This window comes from Phyllopteryx taeniolatus, chromosome 21 (genome assembly GCF_024500385.1).
Source record: "Phyllopteryx taeniolatus isolate TA_2022b chromosome 21, UOR_Ptae_1.2, whole genome shotgun sequence".
NCBI lineage: Eukaryota > Metazoa > Chordata > Actinopteri > Syngnathiformes > Syngnathidae > Phyllopteryx > Phyllopteryx taeniolatus.
The window spans coordinates 14343694-14365937 of NC_084522.1; the positions used below are offsets into that span (position 1 = coordinate 14343694).

A 22244-nucleotide genomic window follows, 5' to 3' on the forward strand; every position below is an offset into this window, starting at 1 on the left:
ACATTGAAATATTTTTTTTTACAAATTATTTTTTTCATATGTAAAATGTTGAGGATGTCACCCAACCTTACGTGATACAGTGATAAAATAAGCAGATAATGAACTACCGAATGAAATATTCAGTGACGGTGTGAATGGTTTCCGATCGCTATGTACTGTGTGATTCAGCGACAACCAGTCCAGAGTGTAGTCTGTCTTTTGGAGAAATCGTTATTTAGTAAGATTTGACCAATAACAAAAAAAAAAAATATATGTGAGCGTAGTTTGCAGTAGTACAAAATTGCACTGCATCATACTGGGAGAGGTGCTTGCTAGATAGTGGTTAAATGAGGGAACCAAATGGCTTTAAACGGTTGCTTTGTTGGACGATAACGTCCTGCATTACAGTTGACAAGATCTCGCGATTCTTTGATTTAGTGTTCCCATAGTGACGGGGGTAAGGCTTCCCTAGCAACAATTTAAGAGGACAAACATGGCGAGAAAGAAACCAGCTAAAGACAAGTCCGAGAAGAATTCTGAAGTTGAAGAGTCGGCGCCGATACAAACAGGTAGGTAGATAGATCGATAGATCGATAGATAGATAGATCGATAGATAGATAGATAGATAGATAGATAGATAGATAGATAGATAGATAGATAGATCGATAGATCGATAGATAGATAGATCGATAGATAGGTGTTTTTGTTCAAATGTAACATGGTGAGTTATCAAATCTCGGGTCTTGTTGTGTCACAGGAGCAACTTCAGATGAAACATCAGCCACTCGAACCTTTGGTGAGTGTCTTTAGAGAAACTCATTCTTCATGAGTTTGAAACTCATTAACTCTAACTCTCACAGACGACTATGAGTGTTCTGGCAGTGTGATGGCCGACTTTCCTGGGCTCTGTGCTCTTTTGGATATGAAAAATATCCCAGCACTCAAGACCAAATCCAGCTCCTCCAACCAAGAAAGCACCACAGGTAAGCACAAGTGCCACATGACACAGATGAGCAAAGTCAGCAGTAACTGCAATGGAACCTCTACATGGAATTCGACCAACTATTGACATGTGACACATATCCAATATGGCTGTGCTCACAGAACACATGAAAAAACCCCGCATGCTCGCACATCCAAATTCCATGTAAATAACACTTTGGGATTACTGCAGTGGCACACACTCCACTATCATGGGGGTTACCTTTTATAAGCCCCCGCGATGGACGAAAATCCGCAAAGTAGCGGCCATATATTTATTGTTTGTAAATATTGTGAACCTTCATGCATAATACCAATACTGAAGATGCATGTGAGATTCAGATATTTTGTTGCAGTTCGTTCAATAAAGTGATGGAAAGTGCACCCACCGGCGGCTGTGTCAATTCATAATATACAATTCATAATAATTAGAGGTGCAATGCTGTCTTATATTAGCTAACGATGTTTAAGACAGTTCTGCTATGCGGTAGACAAATTGCATTTTAAGTGTGAAATGAGCCCAAACTTCGGACATTCTCTTTTACGCGCTCTTTTCTCCTGGCTCGAGCTTATTGCTAGGTAAGTCTGTAGTAACATTAGTAACATTATCAGACCAAATAGCGCAAATTATGCAAAAGAAAATGTGATATGTACGATTTCCAAATCCTGCGATTCCCTGGCGACCAGTTCAGGGTGTACCCTGCCTCCTGCCCACAGGTAGCTGGGATGGGCTGCAGCACGCCCATGACCCTAGTGAGGATAAGCGGTACAGAAAATGGATGGATGTATTTCAAAATCCGTGATACAGTGAGACCGCAAAAAGTGGTCCGCGATATAATGAGGGACAGCTGTTATTGTTTTCCTTATGTAATGATCAACAAACCTCTAATACTGTATAGCATACAGTATTGAGACCACATTTTAAATGCTTTGACTGTAGTTTAGATTTACTGTGGGGGATTTTTAGTGTTTATTTGTGTGGCCTCAGAATCAGAATCAGTTTTCTTGGCCAAGTATTTTCCAAGACACAGAAGGAATTTGTCTCCGGTAGTTGCCACTCTAGTAAAACAGCAAACAGCCACTATGACGAAATATACGTTTAGGACATAAAAAACATAAGTGTCAATGCGTTTACGCTGCACTTACATTGGCACATATTATTTGGAAGATCTGATTCTAATATGAAGATATCTGTGTTTTCCATGTGTTTTTCCTTGTTATGCTCCCATGACACATATCCAAATTGTGGCACTTGAGAGCAAAAAGATCGCAATTGTTTTTTTTGAATGCAACTACAGAAGATATAAATGATATAATAGGTATCGAGCTCTTCCATGAATAGCGAAAATCCACAAAGGAATGATTGCCTCTACATTCCACAAGATGGCGACAAAGCTATACTTTTTGTTTTAATTAAAATCCTCAACTTACTTCAACATAGTTCTTTGGCACCAAGATGCCAAAAGTTGGCAGCAAATAAATAGTTTTATTACTTTGGAGTTTGGAGTGAGCACAAAAACCGCTAACAGGTTTTTTTTTTTTTTTAGCAAATAACAGAGGACAGGTTCCCACATTTCAAAAAAATAAGTAAACAGGCGAGTTCACGAATACTGAACTGCAGATATGTGGATGTTCACTGTGTGGATGCATCTCTGGCCTGGCTGTTCAGTATAACACAACGATAAGATGATATTGGTTGTTGTCAGTTGGTTGTCAAGGCGGCGTGAACTATTTAGGGGACACTGAGGAAGGCGTTAAGCGAAGGTCAAAGGTCAGAGGGTCAAATGGGGGTCGTGTGACAATCTAGACGCCAAATTTACCAGAAACATTCTGTTTTGGTGCATTAGTTCCTGCGTCAAAAGGTTTCTGTAGCCCCTTGTTGTTTTGAGTTCACACAGTGGCAGAGGTCCATGGATCACGTTTGTAAATCTGATGACATGGCCGAAGTAATTGCACTACACCTACCATAAAGAAAAGAGCAAACTTATCCTAAACCAATGAAAAGCAATGAGGCAAATAATACCACATTACTATTCACAATCATTTACATACATTTTCCTCACGAATGAATACAATATTTTTCTCTAAGAGACTAGTTATGCTGTTATGAAGCATAAAGTAAGCACAAGTAATGCCCAAACCTACCGTTACAAATCGTTTGCTCTTCAATCTACTGACACTAATTAGAAACAAGTAATAAGTAAATAAATTTATGAGAAATGGCAAAAGGTAGGATTTTGTGGTAAATATGAGTTACTAAAACTGAAGCCACAGTGGACCGTACTTTACATAGGAACAGACCACAATAAAAACAACAGGTCAATGTGAGGTTAAATCATACTGTTATTGTTACTGTTATACTGTTATTTTGTGGCATGCACAAATAATTACCTGAATGTTTGTGGACTGCCGACTATTGTTTGCCTGGGGTGGCACACCGATGCTAATAGTAGCCTATGCAACAACAAAAAAAGACAGCAGGAACATACATACATGTGGCCAAATAGCAAGTAGTCTGCTTTCAATACACAAGCTATCAGCTAACTTTGTGTCTTGCAAGTTACTTAACATTTAGCCAGGGTAACAATAATCTAACCAAACATTATCCCGAGAGCTCTGCTTGTTTGACAGCTGACAAAACTTTTGGAAGTCTTTTTTTTGGTCCTGTTTTAGCTTGTCTATTTGTTTATATGAGAGCATGTATTGTGTCCTCACCAAAACCTGTGGATATTTTAGCGTGAATTTTATTTCTGACCACCGCTTCCAGTTGCATCTGCACTCCTCCTCTGGGCAAAAACAACAACAACAACACAGCCTGCACTTTGTTGTCCGTCTACATATATGGAAGCTTTTTGTCTGGGAGCCCTCCATCTCATAGCAGAATCCAAAAATGTCAAATCAAAATAGTAGTTAGTACAGAACAGCCATTTTTAAGACACTTTTAAGAGGGCCAGTGGGGCCAGTCTGGTGGTTGACTAGAAGGCCAGACACGAGCTGCTCGACCACACTGGTTAGGAGGATGGCCAGAGGACGCCAAGCACATGATGCTCGCAACAAGCAGAGTTGCCTGGGCCTTGACATGAGGTCACGGTCAACAAGCCGGGACAAAGGACGTTAGAAATAGGTCGGCCGCAGGACTTGCGCTGCAGGAGCAGGGTCGGAGGCCGGCCGGCTGGCCAGTCTTACCATCGTACGGTGTGTGGTGTGGCACTTCCTGGGCGCCCAGTCTGAATGTTGACGGGTGATTATTGCGGCGGTCCGCGCTACCCAGTCTATACGTAACAAGTAAGCCGTGATCAGCCGCTGATAGGGTCCTCGAGCTGCCGCCGAGACGATACAGGCCCTTGAGCTGCCGCAGTACTCGAGATGTCATAGAGGCACAACTGGGGCTTCAAACTTCAGAGAACTGGGGCCTGCATCCGCCACAAAATTCGGGTCTTGATAGAGTCCGCAGAGCCGAAACTGGTTCCGCATTGGCCCGATCTCCCTGCCACCATAGAGGTAGAGGGACACCAGAAACAAGGGGGGCAGAGGGTGCTGGCACTAGAGAAGGTGAGCTTGGAAAGACGTGTGGACAGACCTGACCCATGTGAGGTGAAGTGACTGTGAAGCACTACAAGTGTGGAACGATGTGACGATGAAACAGATGTCCAACTATGTGACTTGGAGACAGTTTCGGAATGACACAACTTAGAAACAGGTGCAGAAAGATGTGAAGTCGAGACAGGGTCAACATACAGTAACAACTAACCTTTACTTGGGTTCCTCCGTTGGCCACCATGCAGTGGTCCCATATAGATGACCGAATGGGTACCCAAACGAATCATACAACGAAAATAAAGACATACGCTAGTAATAATGTGATACAAACAAAAATGAGGAACAACTGGAGAAATCAGAATCTTGAGTCAGAGTCAGAAAGTGGGAGGAGGTTCTTGAGTTCCGTAACCTTCAAAATCAGAAAAATCTAAATCTACAAAAATGTGTGGTGGAAAAGCTAACACCAGTGAGAGGGACAAAGAGGGAAGAACAAGACACTGGCTGTGGAGTGGCTTGCTCCGCAGACTGAGGACGACAGCAAGCGGAGCAACGGCGTGCAGGCCGACGCTGTATTCTTGTCACTGGGTCTTGGTATGTCATGTTTGGGGAGGTTGCGGTGGTGGTCCGCAGACAAAAGGTAGACCCAAGCGCAGGGAAGCATTCGAGGAAGGCAGCAGTTCAGGGGAAATTCAAAAAGGGTGTTTGTTTCCAATACGAAGGTATGGGGCACGATCAAACAACTATAAACAAAGTACACAATTCCTGTAATAGGTACAAAGACATGCGGAATAGACGCCCCACCACAGACAAACAGAACATGCAACATTGGACCACGTAATGTTCGACAATGAACAGTCCAACTGACTGAAAGAAAACAGTGAACTAAATACGGTGTGACTCGAGGGAGCCGACTGGTCGACACAGGGAGCAAGGCTGACGAGTTTATACTGGTGTATCTCATGTTTCAGTCAGTCTATATATTATCACGTTACTTTCTATATATAATTCAAATACTGTATCTAATTAGCAGGTGGCAGGCCGTCCCATAAAAAGCCTGTGCATGATGTGTTTAAGCCACACCTCCAAGTGGAACTGGAGAATGGAGACCCTTATTGCACAACGGGCATGAAGATCTTTGGTAAGGACTGGCACTCATCACACACATCAGACAGCTATTGACAGGATTACGCTACAAACCACACTTTACTTCTCAAGACTTCTCCAGAAAGATGACAGGTTTTTCGAGATACAAGGCGCCATTCGCTGAATTTTCGCTTTGACGTGCGAGCGCTTGGTGGCAGTAAACTCAAATTCAACTCACTGCACAATAAGCACCGCTGTAACAAATGGTGAACATTTCATCAGAAAAAGAGAGGTTTCAAGATGTTCAATGCCACTCCCAGTTGAGGTTTATATCAAACCAAGCATAAAATAAAGAGAATTACACGTTGTGTATGTAAAACAACCACAGGAAAAAAGATATTATTTCTGAGATATGAATTAATATGTATGAATTTGTGAAAGTGTGGGAACTAGTGCATGTCTTTACCATTATTACGATTGAATAAAGAAATTTATGCACTAGTAGCTGCAGAGTTGGAAAGGCAACACACGTAAATTGTGCAAATCACGCAATTTTTATGCAGCTGTTTTATGTCTTTACCGTTATTAAAAAGAAGTTTATATCATTGGGCCACCACCATTTGCATTCACTTTACTTTGAATGCCTGAAACTTAAAATCCTCAATAACGTTTTGAAAATCGAACTTTGAAGCGTGGCTGTTTGAGCATGGGCGACATTTACCCATACACAGTAAAACCAAGGCGGCATAAATACAATGGTAAATTACATTATTATTATTATTTTTTTTTGTAAAAGTGTCTACAGTTATTGGTCAAATTATATGACGATATGATATGACATGATATGATATGATATGATATTATTATCCTGTCACAGGATGGACAGTAGATGAACCAATCATCCGAGTGCTAAGTAAGATGATTTCGTCCTTGCCTACTCTCCACAGCATTGAGTAAGTCATGGGAGGCTAGAGAAAGAAGCGTCATTTCATACTTATCACCATCTGGGTTCAATTGTCGACCGTTGTGCAGTTTTTGGCAGGCTGGATTGACGGATCCGATGGTTATCACTCTCGCAAATGCAGTATGTGCGTGCATGAGCCTGAGGTGAGTGAAGCGGCAGTCGTTCTCGTCTGTTTTTTGTCCCTGCGTGTTTTGAATGTTAATAAGTACGAGTCTACAGCATTACTTTATCAATGTACCCTTTTATTTTGATAGGGTTATAACATTAGAGGGCAATCCTCTGGTAGATCACAGCCACCACCTTTTTCTTTCTGAAGGAAGTGTGTGAGTAACACATCCACTTTATCAAAAGTAGCGGTGACAGCTACACACCCGGACAGACTCAGATGCCCAATATAACTGGTTCTTTGTTCAAGCCTCACTCACTTGAACCTGCGCAACAATCGGATTGAAGATGAGGGCGCGCGTCTTCTTGGGGCCGGTCTCTCGACCAGCACGTCTGCAAACTGGAGCCTCACCTCACTCAACCTCTCGTTCAACCATATCGGCGACGTAGGTGCCGGACATATTGCAAAGGTAACGATGATGACCCAGAATGAACGTGTGTGTACATCCTTCACGACGGCCCAAGTGTTCTCTCACCCCGTTTTGTCGTCTCAGGGCCTGCGGTTCAATCGGACTTTGCTGTTCCTCTCACTGTCCAACAATCACATTGGAGACTCAGGAGCTATACAATTGGCCACGGTAGCGACTGACGTGAAACGTGAAGTATTTATACAGTTGACTGTACTTCAATGACTGTTTGCACTTCATCAGGTTTTTGGTGAGGTTGTGCTAACTCATGAAGAAATTGTGCAGAGGAGGAAACTACTTCTAAACAAAACACATCCTGTAAGTCTTACAGTGGCGACTCGTGAAAGCGTGCCTCGCCAAAAAGTTGTAATACTGTGGAAATTCTGGAGTCAAACACACTGGACACTGACACTGGTTGACTTACATGATATGAAAATGTACAAGCAATTGAAAGTTTTACTAAGTAGAAATACTTTTCCGTGAATCAAGAAATGCAAAGATACACAAAGGGTATATAAACATTGCAGTGTAAATGCTTGTTTACGTCATTTTGCAGTCATCTTCCGTTGTCGATGTTGACCAATCGTGTACTGCCAAGCTGTCCAGTGACCAAGTCCCATCTGTAGCCGGCAACACCTCACTAAACTCCAATAAAGGGGAGAACAAAAGTACTGCTAAAAAACGGGTACGGTGCAAAAAATGACTCTTTATTAAAACGACCACTATCCTTTTTTTGTCTTTGTATGTTTGACAACAACTAACATGACTACTATTTATGACAGGAATCATCTAAACCAGATGGAAAACGGGCTCCGACCAAAGACCAAAAGTGTCTTAAGAAATGTAATGATTTCCATTTCTTATAAACACCATCCATCCATCCATACATCCACTCTATACCGCTTATCCTCACTAGGGACGCGGGTGTGCTGGAGCCTATCCCATCTGACTTTGGGCGAGAGGCAGGGTACACCCTGGACTGGTCGCCAGCCAATCTACTTATAAACGCTTATGTCTGAATTAATTTCCACATTAATTTGCACCATTGTTTCCTTGAATGTATTGCAGCTGAAGGTCAAGACATGGAGGAAAAAAACAATGTGTATGATCAGGAGGTAACCAAGAACATCATCCAGTAATTTTGACAATTTAGTGCTTTCCGTGAATAGTCACCCAAACAAAGATTGTTTTGAATGATTATAACCAATACGCATTTGTGCATCTTAATTACCCATCAGCACAAGAAGCCAGTGGAGATGGTGAGCCCCCTCCTGAATGAGGCTCTGCAGCAGAGGAACGGAGAGCTCATTCTGCCTGGAAACACCACTCTTGCCTCCCTCAGCCTCGCGGGTCAGTCAATTTTGACCTAAGCTCTAAATAAACAAACAAACAAACAAACAAACATTGCACCTTGCTACTGTGGCAAATATTCTTAGTAAACATGCACCAAGCACTTGACAAATTGTGTTAGTACCGTGTTGGATATTCTAATTCACGAAGAAGATGCCTTTTAATCTCTTCAAATTCCTTAATGGCTTACTATGTAAAGTTATGTTGCGCTCTACATTAGTATTGGATTTACTGAGGTGGCTGTCTAATCTAACTATGGAACTGATAAAGACAGTAATAGACCAAAGAAGCCAAGCAGATGTATGTCTGAAACATTGTCAATAACAGCCATCCAAGCATCCATTTTCTAAACCTGAGCTGAGCTGCAGCCTATCCCAACTGACTTAGGCCAAGAGGGGTGTCAGACTCATTTTTGTCACTGGCAACATTGTAGTTACGATTTCCCTCAGAGGGTCGCTATGACCGTGAAACCACATACATATTTTCTTCGCCTAATCGTAGTATTACATTTACAAAACAACAATGGATAACTAGTTTTGAAATCAGAGGTCAAGCATAATAGTTTGTTCGACCATTGTTGAAGTTACTGTAAAAAGGGGTTTAGTCATGATAAAATGATCGCAATATCCTAATGTTATTATTTATTATGCGTAACAATTTGAAATTTTGGTACATATTTTAGCGAGAATCGTGGAAGTCGCCGCACATAATTTACTTTCGCGGGCCGCATAAAATGATGCGGCGGGCCGGATCTGGCCCACGGGCCTTGGGTTTGACACCGGTGGGCCAGCGGCCCACCCGAGACTTTTTGCCAGTCGTTACAATAATAGATGGCACTCATTATCGGATCATTGGGTTTTATGGGTGTCACACAAGTTTGTACAAGCCCTGCACACAACTCTCAATAGTAACATTAGACTGGGACTAACACAATATCAGACGTGTCAATATAATGTAAATGCCACTGTGTTATAATGGTCTGGGGTTGCCATGGTAATGACAGAGACTCGTTTCCCCACTTTAAAGCGGTGTACCACCGCAACGATTGTAAAGCTGTCATTTTACGGCGAAATGATTGCATCGTGTTGACTTGAAAACAGCTTCTTTCCCCAATTATGCGGCTGCTTTTAAACTAGGTACAAAAATCGTTGAGTTGATTGATTTATTTTTGAACACATCGAAACATACTACCCATTATAATATAGCTTTTTTTTTTTTTTTTTTTTTACCTTCTCATTGTTTTATATTGAAACTAGAGAAAGTAGTGTTGATGCTGTGCATATTGTTTGTGTAGGAAACAGGATAACAGAGCTGTCACTGCCTCAGTTCCTGACTTCCTTACAGATGCAAGATGGAGGTAAAGGTCTGCTGCGTCTCTGTCTGCAGGTGGGATTCCGATGTATTATTGATCGGTTATGATACATAGACACTTTCAGTATCACAAACGACTTGAGTATGCTTAGCAGGACACTTTGTGGTCATCTACAGCCAAGCTTTTGTCTTTTTTTAAAAATATTTTTTTATAGTTCTGTGTTAAGTGGTGGACGGTGATAATGGGCATTTACTGGGATTTTGTCCCAATCATGTAATTACATTTTAGAATATTGAATTGTCGTTGTTTTATTTGGTTAATGATTGGCTGGGGGGAAATAAGGCCTTATTAAGAGATAAGGAAGTCGTCATAAGAATTAAATTACAGTAAAGTAGTAATGAATGCTATGAATTTGTAGCTGGATAATAATTTCTGCTCTCTATCACTCTCTTAGAGAAACCACTTTGCTGCAGAGTGTGACACCTTTATGAGGATAAAGGAACTGATGACACTCAGAGACCCTCTGAACAAAAAAAGTGAAGAAGAGACTGAGGAAGAGGGTGAGGGTTCACAATGTTCAGACAATTAAACTTCAGGAGAACAGTCAAATTCTCTTTTATGGACTTTGTAAACACGCTAACACGTTTTTTTTTTGCTTGTTCTTTTTGTTGTTGTCGTAAATATTTCAATAGAATTCATTTCTTAATGCACTCCTCTTTACTGATTGATTGTACTGCCAAAAATACATTGTGTACATTTGAGTCACTTTAGATAAATTAGACTCCAATGATATTTATTTTATTTTCATCCAAGAGCTGTTGTAAAAAAAAAAAAAAAAAGCTTGATCTGCCTTATTCCTTGCTCTCTTTTTTGATGCACTGTATTCGAAAAGGCTTCTTGCGCTCATTACAAACTATTGGTGTATTATGATACTGTACATAAAATGCACCACGTTTTCACGACTGCATTGGCTTCCTGCCACCTGTCATACCATTTATTGTCATAAATGATAGAGATATTACTTCCATAAAGCGAGTTCTTTGAAATAAAAATTGTCAGCGTCCCATTCATATCTGAGTCTTGAACTGTTTGCTCCCAGAACCTCTTGACTTTGAAGCAGACATGCAAACCACTCCTCCGCTGACATTAAAAAAAAAAAAAAAGAAGCCTTTTCTTCATCAATTTTGATGAATACATAAATACATAAATTACCAGATGACGGTTGGCGTTGCCTTTATAGTATACTGTAGCTCAGTAACACATTTGTCTTAAAAAGAAAAAAAGAAACATGAATTTTTTTTTTCAAGGACAAGACTAAAAATATACATAAATTAGAGATGTATTTTATTATTATTATTATTTTTTTTACAGTATTTGATTGTCCATATATAGCACGTAGCTATTGTGATCTGGTGTATTGTTGGCAAGACTTCCACGCTTTAAAAATCCAAGCATTTTCTTTCCTTAGCGTTTTCAACCCACCAGATGGCGACAAATAACTGAAAGTCAAGCGGTCCTCGACATACGACAGTTCACGGTTACGAACGGGGCGGTGGGACAAAGGAGAGAAGGCACGCTCGAGTTTTGCAACGCCCTTAATGTTTTTCATCCAAATATGAAGTGTCATTTTATGACTTTAGTACTTATCTTACATGCATTCTGCTTTGGGTTCATTACCATAGGCGAAACTAACATTTTCAGCATTGAACTGACCGGGTTGTTTACACACTTCAAAAATCATAAACACTCATTTTTACACTAGCTATCCACACCCTGTCCACCCTGTCAAATGCTTCCCATCCTTCTGGTGCAACTAGCGGCTCATTAGTCTAAACTAAAATGTATTTTTGTTGGTAAGATTTTACGTTACAACCATGTACTGTGGTTTTACACTCTTCTAAGTTGCTTAAAGACAAATTACAGTTCAATGTTTGTCTTTTTTTAATTTTTGTTATTTCTCAAATTTTAGGGGTGAGAGTTAGGACTGGGATTCATTCACTAGCAGCCGCGGTGTATAGTAACAGGCTGTAATAGCAAACCGTCATTTTCACAATTTACAGTAAATGGGTGATGGCTATCGTAAAAATATGTATTTTTCACCGGCACAATACAAATCGTCTTTTGTACACTACCGTACTGCAATACGTAATCCTTTCATTGTTGAGGTTCCAAAACCTGCACACATGCTGCCAAACAAATGTGACGAGTTGAAAAAATATCAAATATGAATGGATAGATTAGATTATTCATAAGAACTGCACCTGCAGTCTCCAGCAGCAGATGCCGACAAATTGACGTGGCAAATTACGTGGGGGTAACAGCAAGGATAAGGTTGCACACCTCCTGGACGCATTTACAGGAAGCTACAGGAAGGAGAGAAAGACGGGGGTCAAACTGGCGGCCCTGGGGCCAGATCCGGCCCGCCGCATCACTTTATGTGGCCCGCGAAAGCAAATCCAAATTGCTCATCGTGTTCTGGTGTAATACCATTGACATATTTTTGTTCTTGTTACATTCCCCCTTTGGAAAGAAATGTAATGGTTGAAAAACATGTTTGTATTGGCTTCCGATTAAAAAAAACTGGTTATTCGTCAGTGTGTTGTGTATACTGTATGTAATTCAAGATTATGAGATCATCTTTCATTTATGTGGGTTCACAGTCGTGGGAAGTCATAACTCCAATGTGGCCCCCGTGACAAAAAATGTGTTTGACACATGTCTCTTAGAAATATGTATATTCAAAAACTCCCCCATCAAACCTGGTAGTTTAAATCAATGTATAGGAATCCAGTGAAGTCAAATTGTATTTTGAAAAGCGCTCCTTTTATTGTGAAGGGCCGCGTTGGTTGGCGCTCGCTTGATGGGGAGCGCGGAAGCGCAAGGAAGAAGACACACTTCACACTCCTCGGGATGAGCACAAGTCAGTGTCGCGCATTGCGGAGGAGATGCGCGAGCGACCTCCGCGTCCTTCGCAGTCCTCTCGGCTGTGACTGGATTTTACGCCTCCCGATCCTCAAAACTATGAGCAACCTGCAACGGGGATCTGGGATTAGAGGCAAGTTTGCAGAAGTGGACTGTTGAATGTACTCGGTGTGCGCCGAGGTTCCATGCGGGCAACTGGCTTTTTCTTTCGGATAATGTTGAATGGATGTCAGCATGTGCTGAGGACTGCAGCAAGCGCGCATCACCGCACGTCGGCTCGGCCGGTGACAGATGCAGTTCGTGTGCATATTTAGTTACAAAAGGGAACGTGTCATGATTTGGAGGTATTTTAACACGCAAGTTGTGTTCTCCAAACCTCCGCGTATAGGGTTCTCTGCTGTGTGCGGTTTGTGTTTTCCCCACCACCAATCTTCAACTGGTGGCTTCGCATGACATCTGGCAGTAGCCCAGCTGCCTTTTGTTTTTGTTCCACGCGGAAAACAGCAGATGAGTAGTAGGAATCATTGTTTATTAAAGAAATGTACTCTACATATCAGCAAAATGACATGACTGTGTGATGTGCAATTCAATGAATATCATCTCAATCACACGGACAACACAAATCACTGACCTGTGTAGTATGTGTATGTTCTCCCCGTGCGTGCATTAATTTTCTTTGCGGGTACGCCGGCTTCCTCCCTAATTCCAAAAACATGTATGAATGAGGCGGCACAGTGGAACGACTGGTTAGAGCGTCTGCCTCACAGTTCTGAGGACCGGGGTTCAATCCCCGGCCCCGCCTGTGTGGCGTTTACATGCGTGGCTTTTCTCCGGGCACTCCGGTTTCCTCCCACATCCCAAAAACATGCATGCGAGGTTAACCGAAGACTCTAAATTGCCCGTAGGTGTGAACGTGAGTGCGAATGGTTGTTTGTTTGTTTGTATGTGCCCTGCGATTGGCTGGCAACCAGCGCAGGGTGTACCCCGCCCCCTGCCCGAGGACAGCTGGGATAGGCTCCAGCAGGCCCGCGACCCTCGTGAGGAGAAGTGGCTCAGGAAATGGATGGATGGATGGATGGATGAGCGATCAAGGTGTGTGAGGGCAAATGACTTTTTTTGTGTAATATATCGGTTTAGTGCCTTGACTCAGCGAAAGTTGGGAAACACTGTGTTAGACGATTTGTAGGCACGGGTGAGTACCGATACCGGCCTTATTTCAAAGTATCGGTACCGGCGAAGGCTGCCGATAACAGTCGCAGATACTAAGGGCAAAAAAAGCTGACATTGAGTAAATCCTCCTCACCAGTTGTGGGCGCTACAACTGCGACAATGAAGCACATCGGTGAATCGTCATGTGCGTCAGAAAGAAAGAAATCTCTTTGTTCACAATTACCTGTCATTGTTTGAATTGAACTTTTCTGTATCAAAAGTACTCGATATCAGTGAGTCCTCAAGAGTTAGTATTCGTACTACTGGTATCTGTTTGAAAAAACAACAACAACAACGTGATATCGAACACTAGTATAGAGGCAAAATACTTCCATATTCCTTAAAGGTCTACAATATCTTTTTTGAAATACAAGATGTCACGACAGATGATCGGATGCGATAGGCTCCATCGGATCGTCTCATCGAGGACAAGAAGTATAGAAAATTGATCAAATCTTTTCCCTGGTCACATCACATTTCATTTGCCGCTTATCGCCAGGCAGAGTTCGTAGGTCTCAATCTTAACCGTGCGTTTATGTGTATGCAAGATGTAGCATAAAAGATGTTCTGCAAAACAATCAGGTTAAATAGTCTGTTGAAATTCAACGACACTTTTGGAAACTACATTGAATTGTCACAACTTCATCAAAATCGAAGAGCAAAATACAATTACAAAAATCAAAACCAAAAGCTCTCCGTTGCCAAACAGTCTGGTCAACTTCCAATTGTCCACTTACGAAACTATGCGTCCTTAAAGTCTCCGTTAGAATTTCGATAGTCTGTCTGTCTGTTCGAGCGACATCAAAAACATTTATTGACTTGTACGGACAATGTTTTAAGGCAAGGGCCTGACATTTGACATTCGGAACCCTCAAACAAGTGTAAATGGAAGTCAGCCATAGTTAACAGCAAGACTTTGAAACAGTGAATACTCAACCCAAATTTTGACAGAATTCAAAACTGTAAGACTTTTCGGTTCCACTGTACTGAAGATTTGCAAACCCGATAGTTCCTGGGTGACTTCGAAGTAACCTAGCTGCCTCAGTGTCTTGGAATCCGAAATGTGTTTATACTCAGTCTGCAGTGTGTAGTCCAGTGTTGTATTAGCACTCGTCTCCAAGCCAAGGCCAGTCTGCAAGAAATGCAAAGCAGTTTGAAGTCAACTGGCAACAGGCCTAATGGCCTGTACCGTTTACGCAATCATTTGTAGGTGCCAATTTTGACTCGAAAATACAAATGCATCGCTACCAACAGTTGTTTTCTAGTGAAGGGTATCAAAATAACAGGTACCAGTTCGGTTTTTCACCTTCCCGCCGGAATACGAACGAGTTCTCCGATTGGTTGACAGAATCCTCGCAGGACTTTTCTGTCAAACCTTTGTCACATGACAAGAGGAAAGAAAACAAGAAAGAACATAAAAAGGATGTCCTTCAGTGTTTTAAGGGATGGCATAATGTGGCTCGAGCAATACTGCTCAGGGAGAAACCACAAAGCTTGGTCGTTATCCACAAGCTCTCTGAATGTTTGCAATAAAATGGCACAGGGGGTCCTCGGTTTACGGTGGAGTTCTCCATTCCCGCAGTGGTGAAGTAACTTGGAACGCGCCATAGTCTTTATCACTAACACAGTAGTTCAGTCATAACTACCGTGAATATTTGAATGAAAAACACTACATCATTGTAAAGCTATCCATCCATCCATTTTCTACACGCTTATCCTCCATGCTGCTTAATTGTAAAACAATCAAAGTCACCTTTGTATTCTTACGCCACTGCGCAAACTAGTTCCTTACGTGCCATTCGTAGTCTCAAACCCTGCTACACGGTCCAGTCATAAATTGAGAATTGTCTTGTAGTGACTAAGTAACTTTTTTTTTTTTTCTTTGTGTGTGTGTCTGTGTCCAGGTTGTCTTGTATACTTTCTGCAGGTTAGAAATGATTAGCAGAATGTCCTCCATAAAGCGTAATCTCTTGGAACTGAATGTGTTCCGTTTTCTTGGCGTTTGGAAACAATGTTCCCAATAGAAAATAATAGAAGTGAGAAGGAAAAAAAAAAAACGACTGCAGGGTTAAGCTATTTCCATCACTAAACTTGATCAACTGTAAAGGCAATGTTTTAAGATATACTTTAACATTCTTGAATGGTCCTGTAAGTGTAAAATGACAAAATTAAAATGAATCACTGTCAATATAGACATCCCAACCCAGAAACAAACTTAAATGAGGGCATAATCCAAATGTGATTAGCGTCGCAAATATGCCTCACACATCTCATCTTTTAACACTTGTCACACAAGTTTCAAAATAATTGAATTCTTGTCAATAGTACAGTAAAAACTATAAAACAATGATAACAAATAGCAAAACCGATTGTTATTGGTGAGGTTTTTCACACGATATGCTGATGAGGTTTCTTTATTTCCGAATTGCGATACCTCAAGTGCATTCTACTGTACTGTATCGCCAGTCACACTTACCGATGTTCCATTCCATTTCATCATTTGTTTGTTATAAGGGTCTTTATTATCACAATTACCCACAAAAATAATAATTAAAAAAAAACCACAACTACTTCACAGGGCGTCCTCGGTTTATGGTACTAACGTGTCACTCCATCATAAACCCAGGACTATTGTATGGTACTTTTCTCAACAGTTTTTGAAAATATGAATTCCCATTAATCAGTACGATGAAGACGGAAACTAAATAAACTTGTTGCTGTAGGAATGAAAACATACTTCTCACATGCCCGGCCGGGGAACTGCTCTCCTGTTTGAATGAAGTGCCTATACTCATCCAAATTTGGCTTGTACCGCCTTGGCAGAGGTTTATGCTCGACTACATTCTTATTTCTTATTGTTAACACCAACCAGAGCTCTGCCAGTTTGACTGATATCTAATCCAAGGTGTTTGAGGTATCTTAAATGCAAGGTCATACAGAGACGTGTTTGTCAGAGTGCTCGTTTTTTTTTTTTTTTTTTTTTACACTGCAGCTTTCAGTGATCCTTTCACTGGGGTGACACGCCATTGTCGACTATATATGTGTGTATATGTGGAGACTGAGACGACTCGTCATTAACAGGATTATTTAAGATAACATTTCCAAAAATTGCAATGTAGCTCATTGTTTATAACGTTGATGTCAGATTTGTAGGTCATAAACTCCATTGCACTTGACCATTGTTTGTGAATTGATGCTTCCTAAATAATGATCTCTGTAAATAATATTTCTACAAACCAGCAAAGTTTAGTGGTGACTTTGACCGCTTCTGTACGTGGGGGCTTATGTGAAAAGACTGAAGTGAGAATCTATGCGAGGCACGCACGCAAGTCCTTCAAAAGGTCTGTCACAGAGCAAAGTATCAGAATAATTTCATTTGAATTAATAGAACAGATTGCTGCTTCCACGAGTCGAGATTTGAATGTCTCATTTGCGATTCTCACTGCGGGCAGTTGAGCGCTGTTCCCTGGCAGACTACGTGACAAATTCCAAACAAAATAAATCCCTGTGAGAAATTAATGATTGAACTGCAGCAGAGAACGACTGCAGACCTGCCTCTTCCATCCATCCATCCATCCACGTCCACAGTCCTGTCTAGGAGGGGTCTAGGGTCAAATCTGTGTGGAGTTTGCATTTTTTCTGAGACTCGCAAAATGGATTAACACTGTTGGTCCAAGAGCCCAATTCTAATTTATTGCCAATTTGAGATTTCTTTCGAGTGTCTGCTTACATGCACATTTCAAGTGACACATATCCAAAATGTCTGTGTTCACATTCACTAAACCAATGATTTCCAACCTTTATGCAGCCAAGGCACACATTTTACGGCACACCAACAAACAAAAACGTAACAAAAAGTGGATACATCAATTACTGTACTGTACTTCCTGCCATCTAATAAAATGCCATTTATTTGTCTGTCACTCTGCCTCACTGGCAGAAATAGATTATTTCATTATTAAAGAAACTTTTTTGGAGCAATGAAGTCACATTTGATAATTTCCCACAGCAAACCTCAAGAGCGCTCACAGCACACTGGTTGAGAATCGCTGCACTAAATACATGAAACCACTCGCATGCCCGCATGCCCAATAACTGTGCAAAACCTGGCAGCATACAATAATCAAAAAATCTACAAAATAAATGTTAAATATGGTATGGAAAATTCTAAATCTTCTGATGTCCTGAGTACTCCTTCGGAAGCTGACAAATCTTCTTTGTGTTTTAAGCAAAATGGATGTTGAAATGTTTTGAATCATACACTAACCGAGCCATTCCCAAAGCGTAGAGTTCCCAGTCCCAGTTCGACATCTGAAGATCCGCTGAAGCCCACCAAAACCTGAAACTAGGCTCAATAGTTCCTAAAAATATGGTTTTCATAATCAGAATAGGTGCATGTGAACTTGGGGACATAAAAAATGCAAATGAATAATCAGTCCAATACACTCAATCTGAACTTTGACGTGAACGCATGGTCTTATACAGCAACCTAAATAATTGACATATTGAAATAATGAAATTAAATCAGACCATTTACTTATTACAAATTTCAAAACACATTTTTTATATTGCAATCATTTAAAAAAAAAAATTGTTTTTTTATTCCTACCAACGTGCAAAGCAAAAATGCTCTTTATTGTAGTATGAATGTTTGAAATAAATACCGTCCACTATGTGAAAAGCAGCGCGTAGCAAATTCTGAGCAGAAACTAAGGACTCTGTTTGTTTGGAGCAGTAAAAAACTGGAACAGGCAAGCAAGCTAACTTGCTGTAGGTAGCAACTCTCTTTTAGTCCAAGTGTCTGAGCTTTTTTCCACCCGCGGCAAAAAAAAAAAAGCCTCATAGATGACACATATAGTGTATTAAAATGCTCATAACTTTAAATCTGAAATAGCTGTGTGTTCTAATGATTATGACATAATGACTGACTCCCTCCACATTATCCCTTAATTTGTACAATACCTCTTCATTTCTCGTAAATTGGCTACATGATCAATGTGTAACAGTTTTACTCAATTTCCATGGTTTGTTTGGTCAAATCCATGCAAGGTTTTTTGCCTCTTGCAAGCTGGTTTGCGCATACGTATTTCTTTTTTTCTGCCGATGTTACGTCTGCTTTGTGCGTGATTGATTTTTTTTGCACAGCGACTGTTCATGATGCCTTCATTGATGCGCGCCAATCAGGATTTTATCCACATTTGGAAGAGGCCTGTTTTAATCTGAAGATTCCAAGTTTTTTTTCTCTCTTTGCGCTGCCAAGATGCATAACTGAATTGTGCTATTTGAGTGCATAAAAAAAAAAAAAAAAAAAAAAAAAGGGGAATATCACAGCGGTTGTTTCTCTACATATGGCCAGTGACTGACTAGAAACTAGTCCAGGGTGTACCCAAAGTCAGCTGAGTTAGGCTCCAGTACACCTGTCATCCTTTGCAGCAGGGGTGTCAAACTCATTTTTGTCACGGGCCACATCGTCGTTATGACTGTGAACTCTGTTTTGGCAAATCTTTTCCTGGCATACATTTTCCAACACAACACATATAAATGAAATATTACCTCATATACTGTAATTACATACAGTATACGGAACACTTTGATGAGTAACCAGTTTTGAAATCAGAAGCCTATAAATACGTGTTTTTCAACGATTACATTTCTTTTCAAAGGGGGATTGGTAACCAAAAAAAAAAAAATGCTTGCAAAAATCTCAATGGTATTACACCAGAACACAATGAACAATTTTGATTTGCTTTCGCGGGCCACATAAAATGAGGTGGCGGGCCGGATCTGGCCCCCGGGTCACCAGTTTGACACCTGTGCTTTACAGGATAAGTGGTATAAAAAGAATGTAGAATGAGCTATCTTCTTATTATGAGTGTTATTTGAAATAGTGAATGTTTTTTTTCTGCTTCCAAAGGGCTCAGACTGGGTATCACCTGGAGCAAAGCTCTGGAGTGACCCGCACCATGAAGACCCAAAACTCCAGAGGCGTTACATCATCGTCACCTTCCCGCCGGCGAAAGCCTCGCTTTACGTTACGGGGTCGGAAGAAGAAGGACGGCGTGATCCAAGCCAAGCTTCGCCTACGTTCTATTGCTGGAGCCTTCCTGGTGCTGGGGATCATTGTGGTCACGGTGGGCACCGCTCTGGCCGTGGCCGGATACCGAATCTCACGTTTGTCCGTTCTGGGAGCCGCAGAGGGCAGTCGTGTTTCTGAACCTCAAGGGGATTGGAGTCTGGGAGCTAAGGGCTTCCTGTCAACAGTCAGCATGATCCACTGCGAGCGGATGAAGCTGCTGGGTCCTGTCATCATGGGGGTGGGACTCTTCATCCTCATCTGTGCCAACACAGTCTTGTATGAGAACCGTGACAGAGAGACTCAGATGCTGCTGGCTCAGATGCGCAGTGTAATCTGCTCCGTGTCTGCTGCCGTGCCCTCAGCGGACCTCCAACAAATGGCAGTAGCCAACTCCATGTCCAAACATCACTGGGTGAGCAGTTTGCCAGCTGCCCAGCTCAACAGCTTCTGTCGGCAACAGCTGGTCAGTTCCGAACCCCTGCTGCAGACTAGAGTGGAAGGCGTCTACCAGCAAGCGGTCCTGCAGACGGAAGCCCTCCATCATCAAGAGTCAGCGCCCCCGGCTTCGACCCATTCCTCCTCCCGTAACTCCAGCCAGGTGGACTTCAACACACCGTTTGAAACTGAGCTGAGTTTTAACACCCAAACCGACACCGCACTTGTAAAGCTCAATAACTGCCTGATGTCTGCCACCTCCATGTCCACCCTGGGGGTGGACGACGTGGACATTCCGGTCGCTCAGCCTCGGCGCTGCCATAGTATGAGCTACAGGACTAAACCTCACATAGCTCAAACTCCTTTGTGCGTGGAAAAAGCGCTTCATAGAGAGGAAAGTGACACCGATCAACCAGTAACGAGAAGAGAACCTCTTGCACGAGTTGGCGTTAACATTCCCGAACAGGTCCCGGCTGCCACGGAGGAGCGCACTCACCAAAGCTGGCCTCGGCTAGACCTGGGCACAGGGAGACGCTACCTGAAGCTGGAGAACAAGGAGGACTCCGTGGAGAAACTGCTGGACCAGTTAGAGCAGCAGTGTTCTCATTGGGATAAGAGTTTTGGTTCAGGACCTTTCCAGTGACGAATACCTTAGGATATCTACAGATACTGAAACAACCAGGGAGTAATGATTTTCGTACTATAAAAACTATATTGGCCACATTTTTTTTTATAATAAAAGAGCACCGTTTTGATCTTTGGAGTTTCTCAATGGAGCAATCTGAAACTTGAGCCTGTTCTCAATGTTCAGGGAAAAATTGATGCACCGATGGACTTTGCATGGGTACATTTATAACTGAAGGAGAACAAGAAACAGACCTTTTACTGTCCCTGATGAAGTGAGCACTTTTGCAAAAAAAAAAAAAAAAAGTTCAGCTTTGCAGCAGTTAACAGTTTATTTCCAAAGCCCATTTCGAGGGTGCAGCAAGATAGGGTGCTTGTTGTCACTGTGCAGTCCTATTTGAACCAAATGACCTGTTCTCCTGGACCAATGAATTGTCTCAACTCATGCAACTATGCATGTATAGAAGCCGGACACGCCAAGTTGTCAGCTGACGTCCCGTTCTACAAATACAATGCATGTCAGTTATGTATGTTACATCTTAATACTTATTGCAGAGAAGTGTCTTTGTTGGTTTTATGTGCACTGCAAGAGGTAAATGATCCCAATTTAACACAACTTTGGCCGTAATTGGCAAAGCGTCAAGTACTGTATCTATTCCATGAAACAAATATCACGCCAAAACATAAACCCTCACTGTGGAAAAAAAAAGAAGTATACTCGTTGTCATGCTTAGTTGTAGTTCAAACTCAAAGATTAGTTAAGAAATGTAGAAGTAGAATTTCAACAAAACCAAATATAATATCAATAGGATTTGAGTCAAATATTCGGACACACCTTCTCATTGATAGCACAAATAAGACATCACTAAAACAATCTAGAAGGTTTGACCGCTCGTTAGATTGCGCAAGTGTTGTTGCCGGTCAGAATAAAATTGAAAATTGTTAGCGCACATGTCATGCTTCTTTGAACATAAAGCGCTGACTAAAACTCTCAAAGGCACTGATATACGGTATCTGTTCCCAAAATATTATTTCGAAGGACGATTTCAGTCTCACAATATCCCATTATCTTGACTACTTTTTTTTTTTCAACCATTTAAGTTCTAACCGGCTAACAATGACGTTACTTCATCTGCAAATCTCAATCCACTAAAAGGATTTTGATTTCATGCCATGCCAGTATTACTAAAGCCACGC

The 22244-nt window shown here is 41.5% G+C and overlaps 2 protein-coding genes across 7 annotated transcripts; both read left to right on the forward strand.

Annotated features, from left to right (window-relative positions):
* Positions 1-18: 18 nt before the first annotated feature.
* On the forward strand, positions 19-20004 carry lrrc71 (leucine rich repeat containing 71). 6 transcript variants are annotated; one of them, XM_061759583.1, is made up of 18 exons: positions 19-548; positions 737-775; positions 840-962; positions 5531-5638; positions 6461-6536; positions 6616-6690; positions 6802-6870; positions 6963-7122; positions 7207-7290; positions 7363-7437; positions 7676-7804; positions 7902-7962; positions 8036-8086; positions 8188-8234; positions 8358-8469; positions 9764-9855; positions 10236-10341; positions 19827-20004. In XM_061759583.1, exons 1-18 carry the CDS (start codon positions 473-475, stop codon positions 19865-19867), a joined length of 1524 nt encoding a protein of 507 aa, XP_061615567.1. In that variant the 5' UTR covers positions 19-472; the 3' UTR covers positions 19868-20004. The 6 variants fall into 6 exon arrangements, with proteins under 6 accessions (XP_061615567.1, XP_061615566.1, XP_061615569.1 ...); XM_061759582.1 differs by having other exon boundaries at positions 21-548; positions 5528-5638; XM_061759585.1 differs by lacking the exon at positions 19827-20004 and adding an exon at positions 12617-12723 and having other exon boundaries at positions 21-548; positions 5528-5638.
* Positions 19876-21066, forward strand: tmem200b (transmembrane protein 200B). Its single transcript, XM_061761058.1, has one exon. The coding sequence runs from the start codon at positions 19876-19878 to the stop codon at positions 21064-21066; it is 1191 nt and encodes a 396-aa protein (XP_061617042.1).
* Positions 21067-22244: the final 1178 nt, after the last annotated feature.

Coding starts and splice junctions, on each gene's coding strand:
- tmem200b (XM_061761058.1), top strand. CDS start 19,876: ATGAAGACCCAAAACTCCAGAGGCGTTACATCATCGTCACCTTCCCGC.
- lrrc71 (XM_061759582.1), top strand. CDS start 473: ATGGCGAGAAAGAAACCAGCTAAAGACAAGTCCGAGAAGAATTCTGAA. Junction 7,963..8,035: donor CCAAAAGTGTCTTAAGAAAT/GTAATGATTTCC, acceptor TATCCTCACTAG/GGACGCGGGTGTGCTGGAGC. Junction 9,856..10,235: donor TGCTGCGTCTCTGTCTGCAG/GTGGGATTCCGA, acceptor TCACTCTCTTAG/AGAAACCACTTTGCTGCAGA.